Source organism: Cryptotermes secundus, unplaced genomic scaffold (genome assembly GCF_002891405.2).
Source record: "Cryptotermes secundus unplaced genomic scaffold, Csec_1.0 scaffold614, whole genome shotgun sequence".
In the NCBI taxonomy this organism is placed as follows: Eukaryota; Metazoa; Arthropoda; class Insecta; order Blattodea; family Kalotermitidae; genus Cryptotermes; species Cryptotermes secundus.
This window is the reverse complement of record NW_019728501.1, coordinates 2,094,675-2,114,598: the sequence shown is the minus strand read 5'-3', so window position 1 is coordinate 2,114,598 and position 19,924 is coordinate 2,094,675. Positions and strand designations below refer to the sequence as shown.

General features: G+C 37.4%; 1 protein-coding gene across 2 annotated transcripts in view; it reads right to left on the bottom strand.

Annotated features, from left to right (window-relative positions):
* LOC111865239 (calsyntenin-1) overlaps positions 1 to 19,924 on the bottom strand; it is a 51,128-nt gene that overhangs the window by 21,928 nt on the left and 9,276 nt on the right. For both annotated transcript variants that reach the window (XM_023853136.2, XM_023853135.2), the window contains exons 3-12: positions 15,065 to 15,186; positions 13,719 to 13,927; positions 13,013 to 13,159; positions 10,291 to 10,482; positions 8,122 to 8,385; positions 4,726 to 4,853; positions 4,098 to 4,275; positions 2,787 to 2,960; positions 771 to 903; positions 290 to 489 (exon numbers count right to left, since the gene is read on the bottom strand). In XM_023853136.2, the coding sequence (XP_023708904.1) occupies positions 290 to 489; positions 771 to 903; positions 2,787 to 2,960; positions 4,098 to 4,275; positions 4,726 to 4,853; positions 8,122 to 8,385; positions 10,291 to 10,482; positions 13,013 to 13,159; positions 13,719 to 13,927; positions 15,065 to 15,186 (1,747 nt within the window). The remainder of the gene's footprint in view (positions 1 to 289; positions 490 to 770; positions 904 to 2,786; positions 2,961 to 4,097; positions 4,276 to 4,725; positions 4,854 to 8,121; positions 8,386 to 10,290; positions 10,483 to 13,012; positions 13,160 to 13,718; positions 13,928 to 15,064; positions 15,187 to 19,924) is intronic.

The following is a 19,924-nucleotide window of genomic DNA, read 5'->3' as shown; positions in this document are numbered from 1 at the left end:
CTGTTGTGTTATGACGTACTCCAATAAAGAACGGTATACTATAACAAAACAGGATGCATGGGGGGGGGGAGGGCAAAATTACCTGATCAATTATTTACATTCATATTTCATTAATGTAGAATTTGCAACCAAGAAAGACATGGTATTTCATTTCATTCTTATATTTCTTGTCTAAAAGAAGGGGTGCATAAATTAGGCAGTGGCATGACTTATGTAAGTAAATAGTATACCATGTTTATTACAACACAATTTCAAAGTAGATGGGTCATGAGTATACAAAACTCCATACCATGTTTCCACTGCTTCTGGCCCTTGACCTGACCAACAGTAATGTGTACATCTGTGAAAACCCGGACTCCAAGCCTGAAATCTTCATATTCACGTGCCACATTGCCTGTTCCATTGATATCAATACTAGGTTGCTGGGGCTGAAGCACCATAACATAACTCTCTACACTAGGTACTTTCACAGGCCGACCACGCTCACACCTGGAAAATAATACTTATTTTGAAATATTAAATACCACAATTCATGTTTAGCATAGGTTTGGACAATACATTTCTCATCAACCTGATAATACATAAGACTGAATTTTGTGATGAAGACAAGCTTGTTAGTAGCAAGTTACTTACATATTACTGTATAAACAATAATGTCTTCTTCATCAATATATGGAATTTTTCTGTATTCTGGAGAAGTATTCCAAAGGCATTACTTTAAAACCTTGGGTTTTCAGGAAAGAGAAAAAGCAGTGTCAACTGAAACTCACGTGACAGTTGTTGACAGATGCAAATTACGCCTGCCAGGTGTTGGAAATTGACGGGTATTCGTGTAGCCAACTTTCCTTACCAGGATCACCAAATTTGTTTTGTTGTCACCCTCAATGCTGAGTTCAGTCAGGTCTGCAAAAACATTATCAGCAAACAAACAAATGAAAATCTTAATTACCTGCAATATAACTGCCAAATGACGGTGAAAGTGTTTACCCACATACTAAATGTTTATTCCAATTTTCATTCCAGAAGTTGGGGTTCAACTTCTATGTAATACAAAAACACTGTGAGATGCTACAAATATATACGTATTCACTTCGTGATTGCATTTCACTTGATATGTGGTCAATTAGTTCATATGTTTAATGTTATGCCCATAAGGTTCTATCATTAAAGCATAGGGCATAAAATGTTTACTTTCTTCACAGAACTGAATTATGTGACATTCGTAATTATGCTGCAGTTTTTCTTGCTCATTTGCTTGGACTTTACTGCACTGCCACCCTCAAAAGTGTTCACCTTCTCTCAGCTATGGATACTTGGAGCACAAAGATGTTTCCACTTCAGTAAATGTACCCTCCTTTTAGAACAGTCCAGTGTGTCCAAGTAATTTATTTTGAAGGAGCCCACCAGCTACTAAAATATACACAAAAATGTGTGTGTTAATGTATGATGTTTTGTCAAAACATGGGAGGGATGCAACAGTAAGCCTCCTATTGACTGTCACCTTGTTAACTATGTTGCTACGATGTGACTACCAGATTGGCAACAGAATTTGACTGCCAAATCCAGTGCTCTCCACGAACCACTGCATTCTGTTTATTAACACTGTGCAGAGTTTAACACACAAAAGAAATGGAGCAATATTTTATGCACTGCCCAGTATTTAGCTTAACATTAAATTCCAATCTGTTAAGTTTCTTGTTTACAACCAGTCCTCTGGAGAAACTGTTGTAAGAACTTCACTGCAATACATTTTGTGTAAATTAGAGACCAGTAAATATGAAGGTGACAACTAGAAAAAGTGTACAGTGCCACAGTGTTCTAATACTCAACATACTACACATTACACAAGTTTCCAATCTGTATCTGCTGGCTACCTATAAGACATAACATGGACACACCATATTGTGCTAGCCAGATATATTTAGCCCTTTGGCGCGGTCATTTAAATTCCGCGGCCGCGTCTCTGGCGGTAATATATTCAGCCGTCCATTTAAATTTTGCTCGAAAATGATTTATTCATCATTGTTCTTAAATTCTATGAGATAGGAACATGAAACTTTCACTAAAATGATCTAAAAAGGTGGTTTTATAACCTTACCTTATAATATGAGCAGCCGGTATCTCGGCAATGGAAGCAGTTTGTTTAGAATTTGAGCNACATGAAGGAATGAGTTCTTTTCCCTCCCCCACACACATCCGTATCGTCTCAGGGGGTGACCACAGTGTTCTGCCTTAAATTGTGGCGTTTTTCTAAGAACTGGGCCTTTGTACTGTGCGAAATCAATCGATCTTGCAAGAATAAATGTTTGGACATCCCTATTCTAAGAATTCCAATTGAGTGTGTTAGTGTGGCCAGCTCAGGGCAATATGATATTATAAACACAGCACATATCACGTCTCTGCTGTTTATAACTTCGTAGCAAAGAAAACACGACATTCATAATGGTGAAACCGCTAGCAAGAGCCACAGGAACTTTGCTGCAAGACAGGCATATGTAACGATGATTTAGCGCAGATAAAGACGTGTCATATTATACTCTGTACTACTGACAACAGGCCAGCGAAAAATCTAACAATCTACAGCAAAACCATCAATTATTATGGGCGTTATAACATAGGTGTGCAGCTGGACGAAACATACACGTCGAACCCCCCCAGACGATTTAAATACCTGATGAAACATACACGTCAAACCACGCCAACGGGTTAAATGTTAAAAGCTCTGTTACTTCAGTGAGTGGAGGATTACCGTCAATCCATACCAAGTACGATTTGGAGCCACTCACCACTGTTCGTTAGGAGCTCCATGCCAGGTTCAAGTAGTTCCATAGCTGGAACTTCCAGACTTTCTTTGCATTTGTGTAAACAGCTCAGCACCTCAGGTTTCTCATTCTTGTGAAGCAGAACAGACAGGCCAGCAAGGTAGCCACGGAAATGATGTTTCATCTTGTTGTCAGATCCTGTATCATATAAACATGATTAATTTCATTCATAGTTGGGGCACAGAATATTGTAAATTGCATGAAGCATGAAGCAAATGACAGTATGAATTTCATATCTGTAGGGTTTATCAATTGCAGGACAAATCATAATTCACTCTCAGAGACAAGAACAAACACTATGTGACCAGTTATGTGATGGTTTACAAGGCAGTAATTCATGTGACACTACCTTGTATGCATGAGTTCTCTTCCACAACTACATTAGTTGCCTACAATAAATGGAAGTTACTTTCTGAACAGGCTACGCCATAGCTCAGGCAGGGAGTATCTGGTTTCCCACCGCAGTGCCATTGGTTTGAGCCAAGGGCAGGTTTTCTCCAAGTGCTTCAGTTTCCCTGCCAATTCTCATTCCACTGACAGCTTCACATTCATCATCTATCATTCAGGGCTGGTACAAAAGGCCAGAGAATGGCCGATGTACCAAGCAGACTGCCTCACCCCCCTCCAAGATAAAAAAAAACTTTCTGAATAGCCCTCATACAATACCAATTTGATTTATACTTCCACATTTATAAACACACAGTCATGTGTTAGTGACTCAACACAGGGTTTGGACTGGTAATTGTATTTACTGAACCCTTGTAACTCGTAACTAAAAGTAATTATAACACTACCGCTAAACTACATACTTAAAAGATCACTACAGCACACACTACGTCTCAGTCTGTTATATCTTCACCAGCTGTTGCTTGGTTATGGGTGCTAACAATGGAGCTTTTTCTAGTTCTGCACTCAGGTCCTGCTGGATGTCACCTGGCTTCCAATTCACTCTCAACTGCAACTCATGGCCTCCTATTGGCTCATCTGTTCACCCGAAGGCTCTTGCTACACAGCCTTGTTAAAGACCGCATAGAAGACATCACCCCCAACAATCTCTTTTATTGTTGCAAGCATATATGTAACCAAGAAATAGCTGCATTCTTCAGGCATTATGTCACAATATATTGAAAAATCTCTCTCCAACATGGGGGAGCTGGAAATTCAATGCCCCCAAATTGGAGACAGGTGTCCTAAACAAATACACTAGTACTGAGTGCCTGGTTCAATAAAAACATTCAAAAGGGAAAGTGATATTTGCAGAGTTAATTCACATACCCTGCCAGCAAGCTCCAACAGTAACTGTAGTGTTAATGCCCTTTGTAGGATGCAGAGGCCAGTCATCAATAATTTCAGGGTTTTTCTTCTCAGCCTTAAATAGCTGACCATCAACATAAAGTGAGATGTCAGGGAACTTCACTGACACTGCATAGTGATGCCATTCATTGTCACAAACCTGCAAATTTTTGAGTTTAAGGTAACAAAACATAACTGTTTTTTAGATTTTCACAATACTGATTTACAAGTGAGTCTTTGGGCAGTAATAGTACCATCCTGTTTCAAGAGAAACAACAAGTGTTTGGAGAAACTTTTACCCTGAAGACAGAGGCAATACAATTGCTACAACAAAAAATCACAACACTAATAGCTGGTGTTTGTGGAGAAAGAAAATAGCTATTTTGACTATGATAACAATTTTAAAAAATATATTTCATGTCAATTTTACAAAATGAAGGCATGTGATTGGGTACCACAAGAAGAGACAGTTATCTGCGAATTCATTAGCTACTGTGCCCCACACAAAATAACATGTATGCAAATACTTGTCTGTACAATGTACAAGTATACCAAGTCTCATTCCATTACCTTCAAGAGACATCATGAAGCACTATGGTATGTATATTACCTGAGGTAGTTTCCACCTCCACTCTGCTGGACGGAAGATGTTCAGATCACCTTCTGAAAAGTCGCGTCTCAACAGAAGAATCAGCCTACAGTTGCGTACAAACAATGCATAGTGGTGTCGATTCATCTCTGTAAAATTAAGATAATGCAACATGATTTAATATTCTGTTAATTTAAACAGTAATAACTTCCAGACACATGATATTTCGATAAGAATCACTGGTAGAACATTAACTGAAATTGTGATCCAAAGTAGAGGAAATTCCTTCAACATATATGCTCAGTTTGTCACAGTTTAGGCCTCATGTATTACTAAAAAACTTAGTAAGATGTGTTACAAAATATACCACACTTATTATGCCCATGAAATTTCATGTTCTGCATGGCAAGCTGATAAGAATGGAAATACTGATTACTATTAGGGCTGAAACATGAAATGTACTCAGAGGGCAGATACCATACACATACTATAATTATAGTGCAGTTCTGAATTATTTTCCTGTTTGAGGCTAATGTTACAAAAGCTCTTGCCTTCAACTTATAAGATATGATAATGGATATGTCTGTATCTACAATTTCTTTCAGTCTAGAAATAACTAAAATAATCACAGATTTTAAACACTACCTCTACACAACAGCAGCAACAGCAATAACAAGAAGACTCCATTCTGAAGCTATATCTGTAGTTCTGTATGGATGTAAATACATATCTCACACTAGGAGAACATAGAATGACTTCTTCACTACAATGCTTTCCTATTGCATACCGTGTAAGCACACATCAAATGCTACAAGATAACCCATAAACACAATCCACTAAAAACATATCCACAGTTACATCTCTCAAGCTCTCTGTTTTATGTGAATATTTCAATAAAAATATTTACTGTTTTCTGACAACGTAGCCTCACATCATAAAAACAGCAAAAATTTTATAAACTGCCATTATCATGGACATGATTTTGGTATGGATGCTAAGTGGTATTTCTTTGCAATGTCTCTGTATCTGTATCTATTTTACTTCCACAAATCCTAATTGGCCACCAAAGCCATCAGATATAGAACATATCATATATGCATACATTAGTTCCAAACACAGAACTAGTCACTTTACAACTACATTCATAAAAGAAACAATGATTACACACAATTCAGTAATTTAAATAGCATACAGGACTCATCAACTTGACAGTAATACCTTATTGAGATTATAGCTGCATGTGATTGGACTGGTGGGACAAAAGACTAGCAAGAAAGGCAAGTGGGCAAAACCCATATGAGAAGCAGATCATGACACCAAGGCAACTTTATGAGTGGATGTTGTAATGACACCCTCAGTCACCTTTGAATACTGTACTTCTGAAGGTAACAGAGAAAACAAAATTTAAAGGGAGGTACAGAAAAGCTCGAATGTTTACAGGCACTAAACAAATCTTAAAGTGCTGCATCCTGTTTGCGGTGCTTACCAACATAAATGGAAGGGTTGCTGTAACACAAACATTTTTATTTATCAATCTGCAATGTTTTATATACAAAAGGCCATCATCATGTGGTTCTTGAGGAAAGACATAAATTGTGACAGACTACATGTAAACTAGAGAGGTAGTATAAAATATTTTTTGCTAGTTACAAGTGGTTGGATCTGATGTAATATTAAATATACTTCAGATTTTACATTATGACTTAAAAATTAAGATAACATCCCTGAAAAGTGGTTTTGGAGGTTTTGAAGCTGGTGGTCAGATCTTCACGTGACTGTCTGCTATTGTATGAGATGGGCAGGGGTCTGTAAAAAGTGTTGTTTTTAGTAAGTTACAATTTCTGTGTGAAAAGAGAATAATGACATTTTACAAAGAAGGAAAAGTGTGGAGCAGTTCTCTGTGGTGGTGAGTCATCGTGCTGATGTGGTGTGTGACCAGGGGGAATACAGTGAGGATGAATGGTCTGCTTAGTGTGGCTAAGCAGGGTTGGTGTCATCTAATGATGTGATGATATCATCGTACACTGGGTTGTGTAAAATTGTGTGTGTGTCATTTAAGCAAATGTCCAGTTGATATGTTTTATAAACTCCTGCCTCAAAGAGCGAAGTTCAGACAAAAGTGTTTTCAAATGAAAATGTGTTCAGTACCACACACATAGTATACATATGCAAGATTAAGAGCATCAAGTGGACATCATAGGATTTGTCACTTGCAAACATGACAGAAAATAGTACCTCGCAAGTGTTTTAGAAGTGAATAACAGTGATATTCAACTAACATTTTTATATCCCTCTGGCCCCATTAAATCTTTCCACCAGGCATTTAACAGTACACTTAGAAACTGAAACAGGTTGCACATATATTATCACTGAAAAGAAATCCTTTCATACCACTGAGAAACTAGAAACCAGGATTCACAGACTAGAAGCAGCTACTCCTATATAGGTAATATTCCTTACTTAAATGAAAAAATGATTTTAATAGTGTAATGACTAAAGCCACCAAGTTACTTTTGTCTTTCTTATTAATACTGTACTACCAAAGCCGTCTACTGTAGTCATTAATCCATGTGACTAACGACAACATGTATGTAACCTGTAGTTATAAACAAATATGTAACATGTAATTTGGCAAAAATCTACTTCAGAAACCACAAAACACTTTTGAAGAAACTTTCATAAATCTAGTTATATGTTTTTTCATTAAGTCAAGTCAAGTCAAAATGTTAATGTGCCTTAATGCATTATGACTGGCACACCAAATGAAGGCTAGATTTAAGACATTTTAATTGGTAAGAGAATGAATTCTCTATCTTAATCATGACCAGAGGTATATGCATAGTGAATCAGTGTGGGAAAAGTTAAAGACAAACTACAAAATGTAATACATTTTGAAATGACATAGGAAAGACAAGGCCTACAGAATTTCACTGAAATCCTAGCAGTCATGTCAACTGTTGATCTGACGTGGAACTGGTCTCACTTTTTATATCCGTAATATGGTGTAATGACAGTTATTTAACTGACGTGCATCTGCATTCTACTTAATGATAACATATAGCCAAAATGTGCTGGTAAAAGTGGATTTATTATGAGGTGTTACAATCAATTTCTTTGTTTTGGCAGTTTTTGGTAATTACATCAAAAGACATAGGGTGTTTGAGAACAGGCTGCTCAGGACAGCACCTGGATCTAAGGAAGAAAATAAGAGGGCAGGAAAATTGCATAATGAGGAACTTCGTAATCTGTACTCCACATCGAACATTACTACTATGCATCAAATCATGGAAGCAGGTTCCATGAATGGTGAGGATTTTCCTGAGTAACTATTACCTTCCCGAGAGGGATTCTGCTATAAGGAGTGAACTACTTATTTTGAAAATAATGAAGCAAATGGCAAATAGAAGTGATACTTACTGTGGTCATCAGCAGAACAAATGATGTGTTCTTTGACATGTTTGTCCTGGTCAGGGTGTTGCTTGTGTTTCATCCATGTTGCAATTGTGAATACTGATGCAAGACTGTGATCCAGCACATCAGATGGAATAGCAACAGCTGAGCTAGCACCATCAAATTCAAAAATTTGGTCTGACTCACGGCCCTCGTCAGTAGGAAGAGACTTGGTCCACTCAGAACCAATACCAGGACTGGGGAGCAGATCTACACTATCCATACTGGCTCCTGAAAAGGAAATCGTATGTGCCTAATTAGTTTAAAGCTGGCACATGTATGTAAAAAGAAGTTATTAAAATGCACCAAGGACCTAAGCAAGAAATGTATGGAAAATTTATACTGGTTCACTCAACTTGACAAATCATCATTCAATAATTAAAGGCAAATCAATCTGTGGGTACATTTTGTTAAGCTAGAAAAGTGGAATATTTCTTTTATTTCTACTTCACCCAATTTTATTACTTTTAATGTGGCTATTCACAGGAAACAGATAAAATATTTATGATGGAATAACTGATCTTATATAACAGCATGCATGTTATGTCTCTAAATGAACATCCACAAGAAAATTAAGTGAACTATTCAGATTGTTTATATACCACCACAGAGTGTGGGTATGGGCTGAATGGGATCCCTATCCAATGTCGTGTGTGCCAGGGTCTTCTTCCCTGTGGGATAAAATGTTTTGGTGTGAAGCTGATGACTCACATCCAGCTAGTGCCAAAGTTAATAATGCATGGAACTACAGCTTCAATCCCCCAACATACATCTTCATGGCACTGTACTTAATCAGTTACGCATAAGGACAACTTCACCTTTATCAATTATACTGCACTTACTCTTGATAATTCTTTTAACTTAAAATATTGGGTCCGAATATTGGCGTGCGTAAAATGTGACAACTACTCTAAACAATATAGCGAGGTTAGGAAAATTATGCCTGCAAAAGTCAGAAAAATTAATTTCTCCATTCCTTTTTGCACAATTTATACCCAGCATTTGTAACTGTTATATTTCCCCATGTATGACACATGAAAGCAGGAGTGAGACAGACAGTGAATATGGGAGGGTGGAACATCCGGGGAATGTCATGTTACAAGCACTCTATGCTATTAAATTTACTTTAACAACCATCAACACAACTTCAAAGATGACTGATGGTCTTGCCAAAAATCACATGTTTAGACCTGACTGTTTGAAATGATAATATTGTGGTATATTTACTCAAAGCAAGAAGTGTGGAGCGACAGAAACAGCCATTGCTAGCTAATGGCTCTGAAACAAAATTTGTTTCTAGGCACTGGCCATGAAACAGACAATGGAATGATTACTGTTGCTAGCCAACAGATTCTTACTAACAGATGGCTGCTGCTAGGGAATGGATCAGTAAACACATTCTCGCAGCAATGGATACAAGAACTGTTTTGTCAGCATGGGCTGTGCTGAGGAGTTATAAGACAAATGGGGCAATCAAGTCAGTTCCATATGGGACGCTGTGAAGAAAAGAGTCAGTTGGTAGGGAGCTGCCATTCAGAGAGGACTTCAGTGCAGAAGATGAAGAATCTCCAGTGTTAGAAGCTGTTACCAGGGATTGGCTGGTGAAGACACAGCAGGCTGGAAAAGACTTAGTGGGTACTTTGGAGATGTGTGAATTGTAGATATTAGTGGTGGCACTGTAATTGCTTGTAGTTCCAAGTCGTGTATAAGTGGTCAATAAATCCAACATCCAATCCAAAACCTCGCTTAGTCACACATACATGTGACAATATATAAATTTCAGTGCTGGTAATCCACTCATAATCACATCTATTTCATGAAGAGTTTGTGGCTAGAAGTTGGTGGTAAAAACATGGTATTTAATTTTTTCCCCCCAAATTTCTTGTCCATTGTAAATTATGCAGAGGTGTGAATTCTGCAAGGAAATTTAGCATTTTTATGCAAGTAACACTGACCCAATGACAACCATTTTGAACAAGGCATCTCAGAAAAAATAATACAAAGTGCGTGGCACATAGAACTCATTCTCTGAAATCCACTCTCTTATTTCACAGTCATTACCTTGCATACAAACCTTGGTGTTGAAGTCAATGTGCAGTACATAAAATATTCAATTCAAAAGTGACTACAATTTACCACAAAGCTTGCGCTGACTCTGTACTGAGTACGTGTCCCTATCACAACCCTTGCCGATGTGAGAGGTTGCCAAGTTCAATTTTGTCTCCACATTGTGAACACTGCAGGGGACATCACACAGTTCCAATTCAGCATCTGGAAACAGATCTTCTCTGCCTGTTCCTGGGGCATAGTCAATCCTTTCTGGGATACCTAATTAGCAAAGAAATGACTATAATCAGTACAAAATAATACAAATAATGATATCAAAATGTTTGATTTTTCACGATTTTTCACTACTGGAGAGTTCCACCGAGCACAATAGTTCTTGTACATGGGACGGTGGCTGGCAACATTATTCTGCTCAGGATGCTGACCAACCTCCACTGTATGTAAGAACTGGCTCTGCATCATTATGCAGCTGCTCCCTCGTAAGGACAGCATGATCCCAGCAATCTGTGGTGGCAGCCGCATTACATTACACCTCCAGACTTTCTGGCAATTAGCACATGTCTACAAGCAAAGTATTCTAGACAGTGCTTCTGGCCTTGGAAATGTTTGGATGTTAAACTGCATTCATGGAGATGCTTGACCTAGCAGGATCTCTCTTCTTCTAGGTCAGGGAGGAGTGGTCAGAACCCGGTGGAATTCTTGTCCATAGAGGTATTAGTGGAAGTGTTCCACCATCTTCGGAATAGTCAGTAACTCCCACCAGGTCATGCAGTAGTTCCTCTCAGCCATGAACACGTTCCTATTGTAATAAGCCACTACAAGCTCCTGGACCTTCAGTACTTGTGACAACACATCTTGATGTCCCACACTGCTTGCATACACGTTGACGCTAAACTCTTCACTCAGCCACGGAGGGTCTACTTAGGGCATGATGATACAGTTTACTGAGAGGTGAGTAATCTAACTATCAAGAAAAAACAACTGGATGGCCTAGCAATGAAGCATGCCAGTATAGAAATGTTCTTGTCAAACAAGCTGAGGCCTTGGCTGGAGTTCAGTTGTGGGTTCAGTTGAAACCAACAGTGGTGTAGGTCAGGTGTTCCTGCAAGTGAATGACAGTAGACACCCTAACATCAGCAATCCAAGACAAGAAAATCTTTTTCCCACATCATAACACTCAGATGTTGGCCATTCTGCTTTGGAGAGAAGCAGCCATCAAATCTCTGGGGGCCCTGATGAGAAGCCCATGAAGGGAAGAGTGAAAGAGGTCTCTTGATGGGGGTGAGCATCTTGTACAACAAAAAGGAAAGTCTGACCAGCAGCAGAGGCTTGTCAGGAAGATGCCTCTTCTGAGGGAAACACAGTGCTAGACTGTATCCTGGCTGCAGATACAGATGGCACTAATGGTGGGAGCTCAAATGTCCCTGCCTGTGAATGAAAAAAGGTGTTTGGGATATCCCACTGACAGCAGCCCAAGCGAAGAGAACATTATTTTAATACTTAAGCTGGATGGTCAAAGACCTATGACATATGGCTCTGCAAAGGAAGAACCAACATATATTAAGAGGGCCTCATCTAGAGGGTTCTGGCTCTGGCTAAGGTCGAGGCTCTTACAGAGCATGAGGAAATCTGAGAGTGCAAAATCTCTGAGCACTTGAAGAATATACCTCCTTCTGGAACACGTGGCACTTCTCAGGGTTCAATCTGAGGTGACCGCCTTGGAATCCCTAGAATGCTTTCTGCAGGTTATCAAGATGCTCCTATAATGTCCAGCCAAGAGTGATCATACCATCCAGGTATAACTGCTTAAACTCAGTTGAATATGCAGCATGCAGCAACAGGGTTAATAGACATACTAAATCTCTCCATTCTTTTATGAAAACCCTGTATACGAGTATATTGTCATGTGACAGTGACTATACTACAGGTTCCAGCTGGATACTGATTCCTCTTATCTGTAAATGTTTACATTGTTTACATGTATTCAGTATAATTTTACAATCTGTTATACCACTCTTGCTTGGTTTCTTACTGCATCTGTCATCAAAGGCATATTACTGGGATTCTGACACTCGTCACAGATTCTACCTAACGCATTCATTGTGGCTGATTCCCCAGCACTGGCTCTGGAATACTAACTTGCATTGAGCTGTTGTGGACTGGCTAGAAAACACTGTTTCCAACAGTTCCCAGACTGTTGTGTGCATTGGTGTTGTCAAAGAACTGTGTTCAACAAGGCATTATGTTGCAATGGACGCCTCCGTAACATTTCCATGATTCCAAGATGAAGCTTCTGCTTTCTGGATGTTATATACCACAATATGTTAACAAGAGACCAGTCAGATCAGTATTTGTTGGGGCTACTCCTGTCATCAAAACAAACAAACTCCGTGGCTTGAATCTGCAAGTGAACTATACTGACTGAGCATCCACCACGTGTTGGTGAAGTTAGTGCCAACTTTAGTGGATAGAGGGTGTCACATGGTCAGCCCAACGAATCCCCATGGCCGTTAATTTCGGTTTTCTATACCGGAGTTGCTATTTCCTTGAAATAGCTCCTCAATTATCCTCACGAGGCCGAGTTAACCCCAATCCAGACCCACTACTTCTCAGAAAATCTGGCAGTGCCGAAAATCGAACCCAGGACCTCTGGATCTGTAGCCAGGAACTCGACCACTAGAACTCGGAGGCAGTCACAGTTAAAAATATAAATCTACTTAAATATAATAAATTAACTTTTTAAATTAAATATATTAAACTGTTTTCATATAGGGTTTAATTTAAATCATACCTTTCCAGCCAAGTTTGCAGATACGATTCACTTTGATAGTGACCATGACAGGGACAGACTGCTTCATACCACAATCATATGCAACCACTGACAGAATGTGATTATGACTCCTTTCATAGTCAAGAGGTTCTGTGTTACGAATAGCACCTATGTTGGAAAGAAACAATATATATACAAATAGTGCATTATTATACTTGCAGCACTACTTTAAATCTCAGCTGACATCTATATATTTCAACAAGACTAACACTGCCTTCAACTACAGTATATGAATTCAAGTAACTGTGTATCATAAACTGTCTTCCAGCAAAATAAAAATGTATTCATGTACTGTAAAACAGCATTTACAAGGAAGCAGGGATGAGACAACTGTAATTTCATTACAAGATATTAAGTGTTTCCTATTTTAACATAAACTTTTGCCAAGTCACTATTGCAATCTGACATGGTGGCTGTCTTCAAAATTAACTATGATTTGTACAATGTATACAACAAACTACTGCTGTTATGACAACATTGTAATATACTATCAGCAGAATGCAGGCAGTTCAGGTACGACTAAATCATAAATTAATGTGGTAAAGCATTTGAAAGAGGTCTTAATTATTTTATTTTATACCCCAGGTGGTAGGCGGTTAGTACATGAAGAAATGGAACTAAGTAGTATTATGTGACTTGGCAACCGAATTATGTATCTCTTCCATACCTTCATTATCAATTGTAAAAGGCTGGTCACTGGTCAGAATTTCATATTTACACACATCTCCATATTTGGGTGTGCAGTCTCGATCAGTGGCCTCGACACGCACAATTTCTTCATACAACCGCCCCTCATCCACTTGACATACATATGATGGGTCCAAAAATGTTGGTGCATACTCATTGATGTCAACCACGGAGATGTGAACTGTAGCACTAAAAAAAATACATGTTTCTTCTTGGTCTATTTTATTACGAAACTTCAACTGCATTTGTTAGGAGCTGGCTAGCTCCTTCTAAACCAACAGAATTTAAAACCTCATGAATGCAGAGGGATGAGTGTAATAATCAAAACAATATACAGCATAACCTTGAAGAGTAACATTTCCATTAATCTAATTTCTGGCCTACTTTCCTTCCTTGAAAGGAAAAAGTATGCTTATGAAATAACCATGCTCTCTCTGTTCCCTCCATTTCAACTTTTGAGTGAGCAGGTTGGTCTAGCAGTGACACCCTAAACTTGTATCTGGGAAGTGTTCAGTTTAATCTTGGCCAGAACAGTGGGCATCCTGACTGAGGTGTTTTATGGTCTCCCACAGTCCCTCCATGCAAATGTTCGGATAGTACCTTGACCAGACCACAACTGTGTCCTTCCAGATTCTTTCAAATTCATCAGCGGTCTTACCATTCAACCCTATACCAATCCTCCATACATTTCAATGGTAAAATGCCCACCCACCCATCCACTCAGTCTACTACAATTATATTGTGAGATACCAGAGAGGGAATATAAGGTAAAGTTGATTAATTAAGCACATGATGATGATGATGATGATGATGATGATGATGATGATCAGGGAGCAGAGGCATAGCTTGCATCATTCTTTACCTCAGCACTAGATGGAGGTCAGTGTTCAGCTTCATGCCTGAACTGCTTTATCCCTGGACAAAGAGGCCCCCATACTGACTCGATAGAAAGTTGGGTGGGCCCCAGAGCTAGTCTGGATACTGTGTCAATTAAATGTTTCTATTGAAAACACAAAGGCCATAATCTCACTTAAAATTAGAGCACACAATTCATAACTTTAGCCTGTTCTTTTAAGTGATCACTTCTGTAACAACAGTTTTATTTTGTGGTTTATTCTGAGTATATGTAAGTTGCAACTTCCCTTTACATTCTAATACATCCCCAATACCATTAAAGAAACAGATTGTAAAATTAATTTAACACCTTCTGAAGCCAAGAAATAAGAAAAAGGAAAACTTCATGTACCATGAAAGATAATACCTAAACAGATTACTCACACTTTGTATGCACATCACAAAACAACTGGGAAAAGTGAATTCTCTTACTTGTCTGAGACTTCACCAGTACAACTGACAGCTGCAATGTCAAATTTGTAGTTCTTTCTTTTTTCACAGTTAAGAGCCTTTCGAGCCCGCAGCTCAGCTTCTCCTCCTGGCTTTAATACAATCTGAAATCAAGACAAAAACGTTTGTTCCATCTGCAAAAAGTTGTTTCTCTCATCTATTTTCACACACATACATGTGTGCATGCCCCCACACAGGCACAGGCACAAACACAACACACACAACACTTTCCTGAAACTCTTCAAAGCCAGCCTTCAGAACCAGACAATGCTAGAAATGTCACTGGAAGCCTTACATACAAAATTCTACTTATCACAACTTTATAGCTAGATGTTTGAGATTTATTAGTAATTTAATAAAAACTTGGTCATTATTACTTATAAATAATGATACTTTCTGCATTTTATTCACAAAAAATTCTTTTAAAGCATGTTACTTTTTCATACAGTTTTACAGTGCAGCAACATTTATATATAAGGCATTATTTTCTAAAAATATCTGCAGCATGCCAATGTGGTAAGAAAATCACTCTTATATAGAAACTTTCACAGGTTTTGACATAATAGCTTTCAAATTTAAAAATGTCACAAAACATTTCATTATTATTTTGTGTTAAAAAAGATAATGCTATCCCTGTAAGAGGCCATGGAGGTCTACTGGGTTGTGAGACATCGAGGCTCCTACATTTTGGAGACAATCAGCTGACAGGTGATTGTGTGGCTGTCAGCCTTACATGCTGGCCGCTCTTTACCTCCTGGAAGATCCCTGGTACTCAGTTCTGTTACAGGCTAAGTTGACCCCAGGAACACAGTGTGGCTGGAAGGATTAGGTCAACTGAAAAATCCGGTGACCTCATCAGGAATCGAGTGTTATTCTTGACAATTATGCTAACAAATAAACCTCACTACTGACCAAAACTTTTAGCTGACAGAGTGACAAATTCCATACTGTGCAGCAGCTGGAATTTAATGTATTACATAGAAATTCAAAACATCTGAAAAATGTGACTAACAGTTCAACTAATTAAATGACAATGACAATTAAAAGACAATGAATTTGCTGCGCACACATACAAACAATTTAATGTCTTTTGCACAGTTTGGATTTAAAGAAAACAGTAACACAGAAATGGCAATATATACATTAACTAATCATATTTTAGAAACACTGGAAAGAAGCAATCATTCATTGGGAGTTTTTTGTGATTTGACAAAAGCATTTGACTGTGTGAGTCATGATATTCTTTTGAGTAAATTAGCAACATACAGCATTGGTGGTAAAATAAAAATATGGTTGAAGTCCTATCTGGAAAATAGAAGACAAAGATTTGAACTCTATAATAATGAAAATGGAAAATGCTGTTCAGACTGGGGAACTGTCAAATATGGAGTGCCACAGGGCTTGATTTTGGGTCCTTTGTTGTTCCTTTTATATATTAATGACCTGCTGTCAGCATTAAGTACTGACAACAAGTCATTGTTGTATGCCGATGATACAAGCATATTAGTGTCAGGTATTAATATCGATGAAATTCAAGAAAGGTCTAAACTTACGTTAAATTCCTTAAGTCAGTGGTTCAAATACAATGGCTTATCCCTAAACTTGAGGAAAACTAAAGTGTTAAAATTTGAAACAATCAATCGTGAAAATATGCCTGTACATTTAAAGTTTAACGATGAATTATTACAAGAGGAAACTCATATTAAATTTCTGGGCATTGAAATTGATAAGTTTTTGAACTGGAAGACACAGGTTGAATCACTGTTACCCAGACTGGGAAAGGCATGTTATGCAATACGAATTATGAAAACATATAGTAATGTTACAACACTTAAAATGATATATCATGCATACTTTTATTCACTCATGAGATATGGAATAGTTTTTTGGGGTAATTCGTCAGAGGCCAAGAAGATCTTTCTCTTACAAAAGAAGACTATTAGAATTATAATGGGGATGAAACACACAGAGTCATGTAGGCCAGCATTTATAAAGTTAAATATATTAACATTGGTCTCTCAATATATTTTATCTATGATGACTTTTATGAGAGACCGACAAGACACGAAAGAAATTTACATGTCCTACAATCACATCTTGCAATGAGGCAGAAAGGAGTTCACTGCATGAGTATAAAAATATTTAACAGTCTGCCTGATTATTTAACCAATTTAGTACATGATAAAAAACCATTTATAAAAGAAATAAGAGATATCCTAATACATAATCCATCATATACTGTTGATGAATTTTTGCTCTTCTGTCGGGATCAACAGCTAAGGAATAGAAGGGGAGTGCATACTGACTGATGGATGTCCCACAGTAGGCATCAATAAGTGTAACTTAAGGAAGGAGAGGTATTATGTATTGCTAATTATCTTGTTGGTATAATTGTATGTGTAACATTGTATCTATTTAATTGAGGTATTCAGTTTAGATTTTAACTATGGTTGAATTGATGTTTCTGCGATTTTATCTGTGATTGTCTTGTGACTGTTGTTAGACAAGTTTTATATTCAGTGCCAGTTGCACACTTATGAATACTCTAAAACGCTGATGTATGTAAGAATTTAAAATAAACATATAATCTTCCCGCTATAGTCATGACAATAATAGTGTTGTTAAATAACCTACTTAAAAAATACATATAAAATCTGTTCCACACATCCAAAACAATGAAACCATACCATGTTCATCTCAAGGGGTAGCACATTTTTGAAGTTCATAAATAACTGAAGAGGATGAGTTAATGACAGTGGAAAATGTTTAAAATTTTAGTGCATTTACCTGTCATTAAAGCTCTAAATTTTGCATTGTTTAAACTGTTATCTTCCTTCTATTAAGAAATGGTAGAAGCTGAGATGTTGGAATTGTGTCCAGAATTACTTGGTTTTTGGACTCTGTCCATTTTCATGTATTCTGCCAATAATTCTGAGTATTATAAATATTGTCAGAACCATTTAGAATGTGTTGGAAATGTGGACTGACCATCACCAAGACCTGGATTTAGCCTGGTCACTGTGTGAAATGCAGTAATTTTTTAAAATAGCCATCCCTGAAGATAGTTCTCTTTAATGGTATGAACATTCTTCAGTGACTTCCTATGGCTTATGACATTTATTAAAGCATTTAATAAGAAACCTCAGTATAAATGACCTAACATTTACATCTGCTAACAGACTGTCATGGAATAACCATACACCCCACAAATAATACAGAAGAAATATTTATCTGTTGCTTATAAACTATTCAGCTTAATTCTGTAACTATCATGTCATACATTTTTTAAATATTAAGCATGATAAACAAGAAAGGTATACATATAAATATATGATGACACATTTTATGAGCCACCCAAACACTGATGTACCACATAAAAAGTCCACTAAAAATTTGAATTTTATAACATTTTATCGTTCTTCCATTTCAAGATTATTTAATAAGATACAGGAATCTTCAAGCCTTATATTAAAGGAGGAACTGTTTTGGAAGAGACTGTGGGCCTGTCGTCTTGACAGATTACTGATGATGATGATGATGATGATGATGATGATGATAATAAAGGAGCTGAAACATGCCAATGCTGTCAAAGGTTTTATTTCCCATTTTCATTTTAATGGAATTTTGTAAAAGATGTTACAAAAAATGTGTTCATCATGAACACTGTTGATATTTTCTTGCACTATGTTAGATAAAAAAAAAATAAAAATTGAACCATCTGGTAACAGAACTTGGCAGCATTAATATCAATGTGTGCCAGTGGTCACAAACCTATGCTAAATTAATCTCATAAACCTCCAACTGCCCTATGATCTATCACGTTTCAGTATCCCAACAACAATCCTGTATGCACATCATGTCATGTTTTCTTCATTCAAACTAAATTTCCAGGCTATTGAAAATTAATATTTATAATCATAAATTGGACACAGTTAAAAAATCAGCTTGTCCTTTAGTAAGTATTCTGCAATTTGCAATTTTGGGGATCCAAGCCATCAGTTGGATATACACTTCTTCTGGGGAAGAGTGGAAAGGCATTACAAACTCTAAAAACAAATCATCTTAATATGAAAGACAGTGGAAAAAATACACAATATCAGTGTTATCTGATTATGTTTGCAGGATCAATTCTTCATCCTACATCCTACTCAAGAGGCAAACTGACTCATACTACCAGCATATAAACACTTTCATAAAGAGAACCTAGGCCAAGGGGTTGAGTCATCAGTTACATATGGCTCAGATTTGTTTCCATGTGCATGTTTTAGGTATGACCTCATAGCAAGGTTTCAAGATGTTAGAATGGAAAATTTCAATTAGCTCTTTGTTCTCTCACAAATACATCCCCTTTTGACTGAACCCACACAAACACAAATCAAGCAAGCTGACTCAAGTGGTAACATTTATTGACCTGTATTTAGGAGGTGTTTGGCTCAAATGTTGGCCAGATCATGGTCTTTCTGTCTTGCATGGATTTTCTCCATTCTTAGAGACAAATGACAGGATAATCACTTCCTTCCACATCCTTTATAATTCATTACTATCATCCAATCATTCAATGTTATAGTCCTCAGTGTGTGCTGTTACATAAATTACAAACAAAGGATAGCATTTTCAAATATGCCATTACCACTTCCTCTGCAAACATTTCAAGTTTGCCAACACAATCATCCTCTCATATCACTTGATGCTAAATAACCACTGCAGTTGATACAATGTCAAATAAAATATGATCCACTGACTGAGATCAAACTCAATATTTGTAAATAACTTTTTCATCAAGTTTTTCACCACAGATTCTGCTCCTTTCAGTTCTGTTCTTTGCACAATGAACTGAAATAT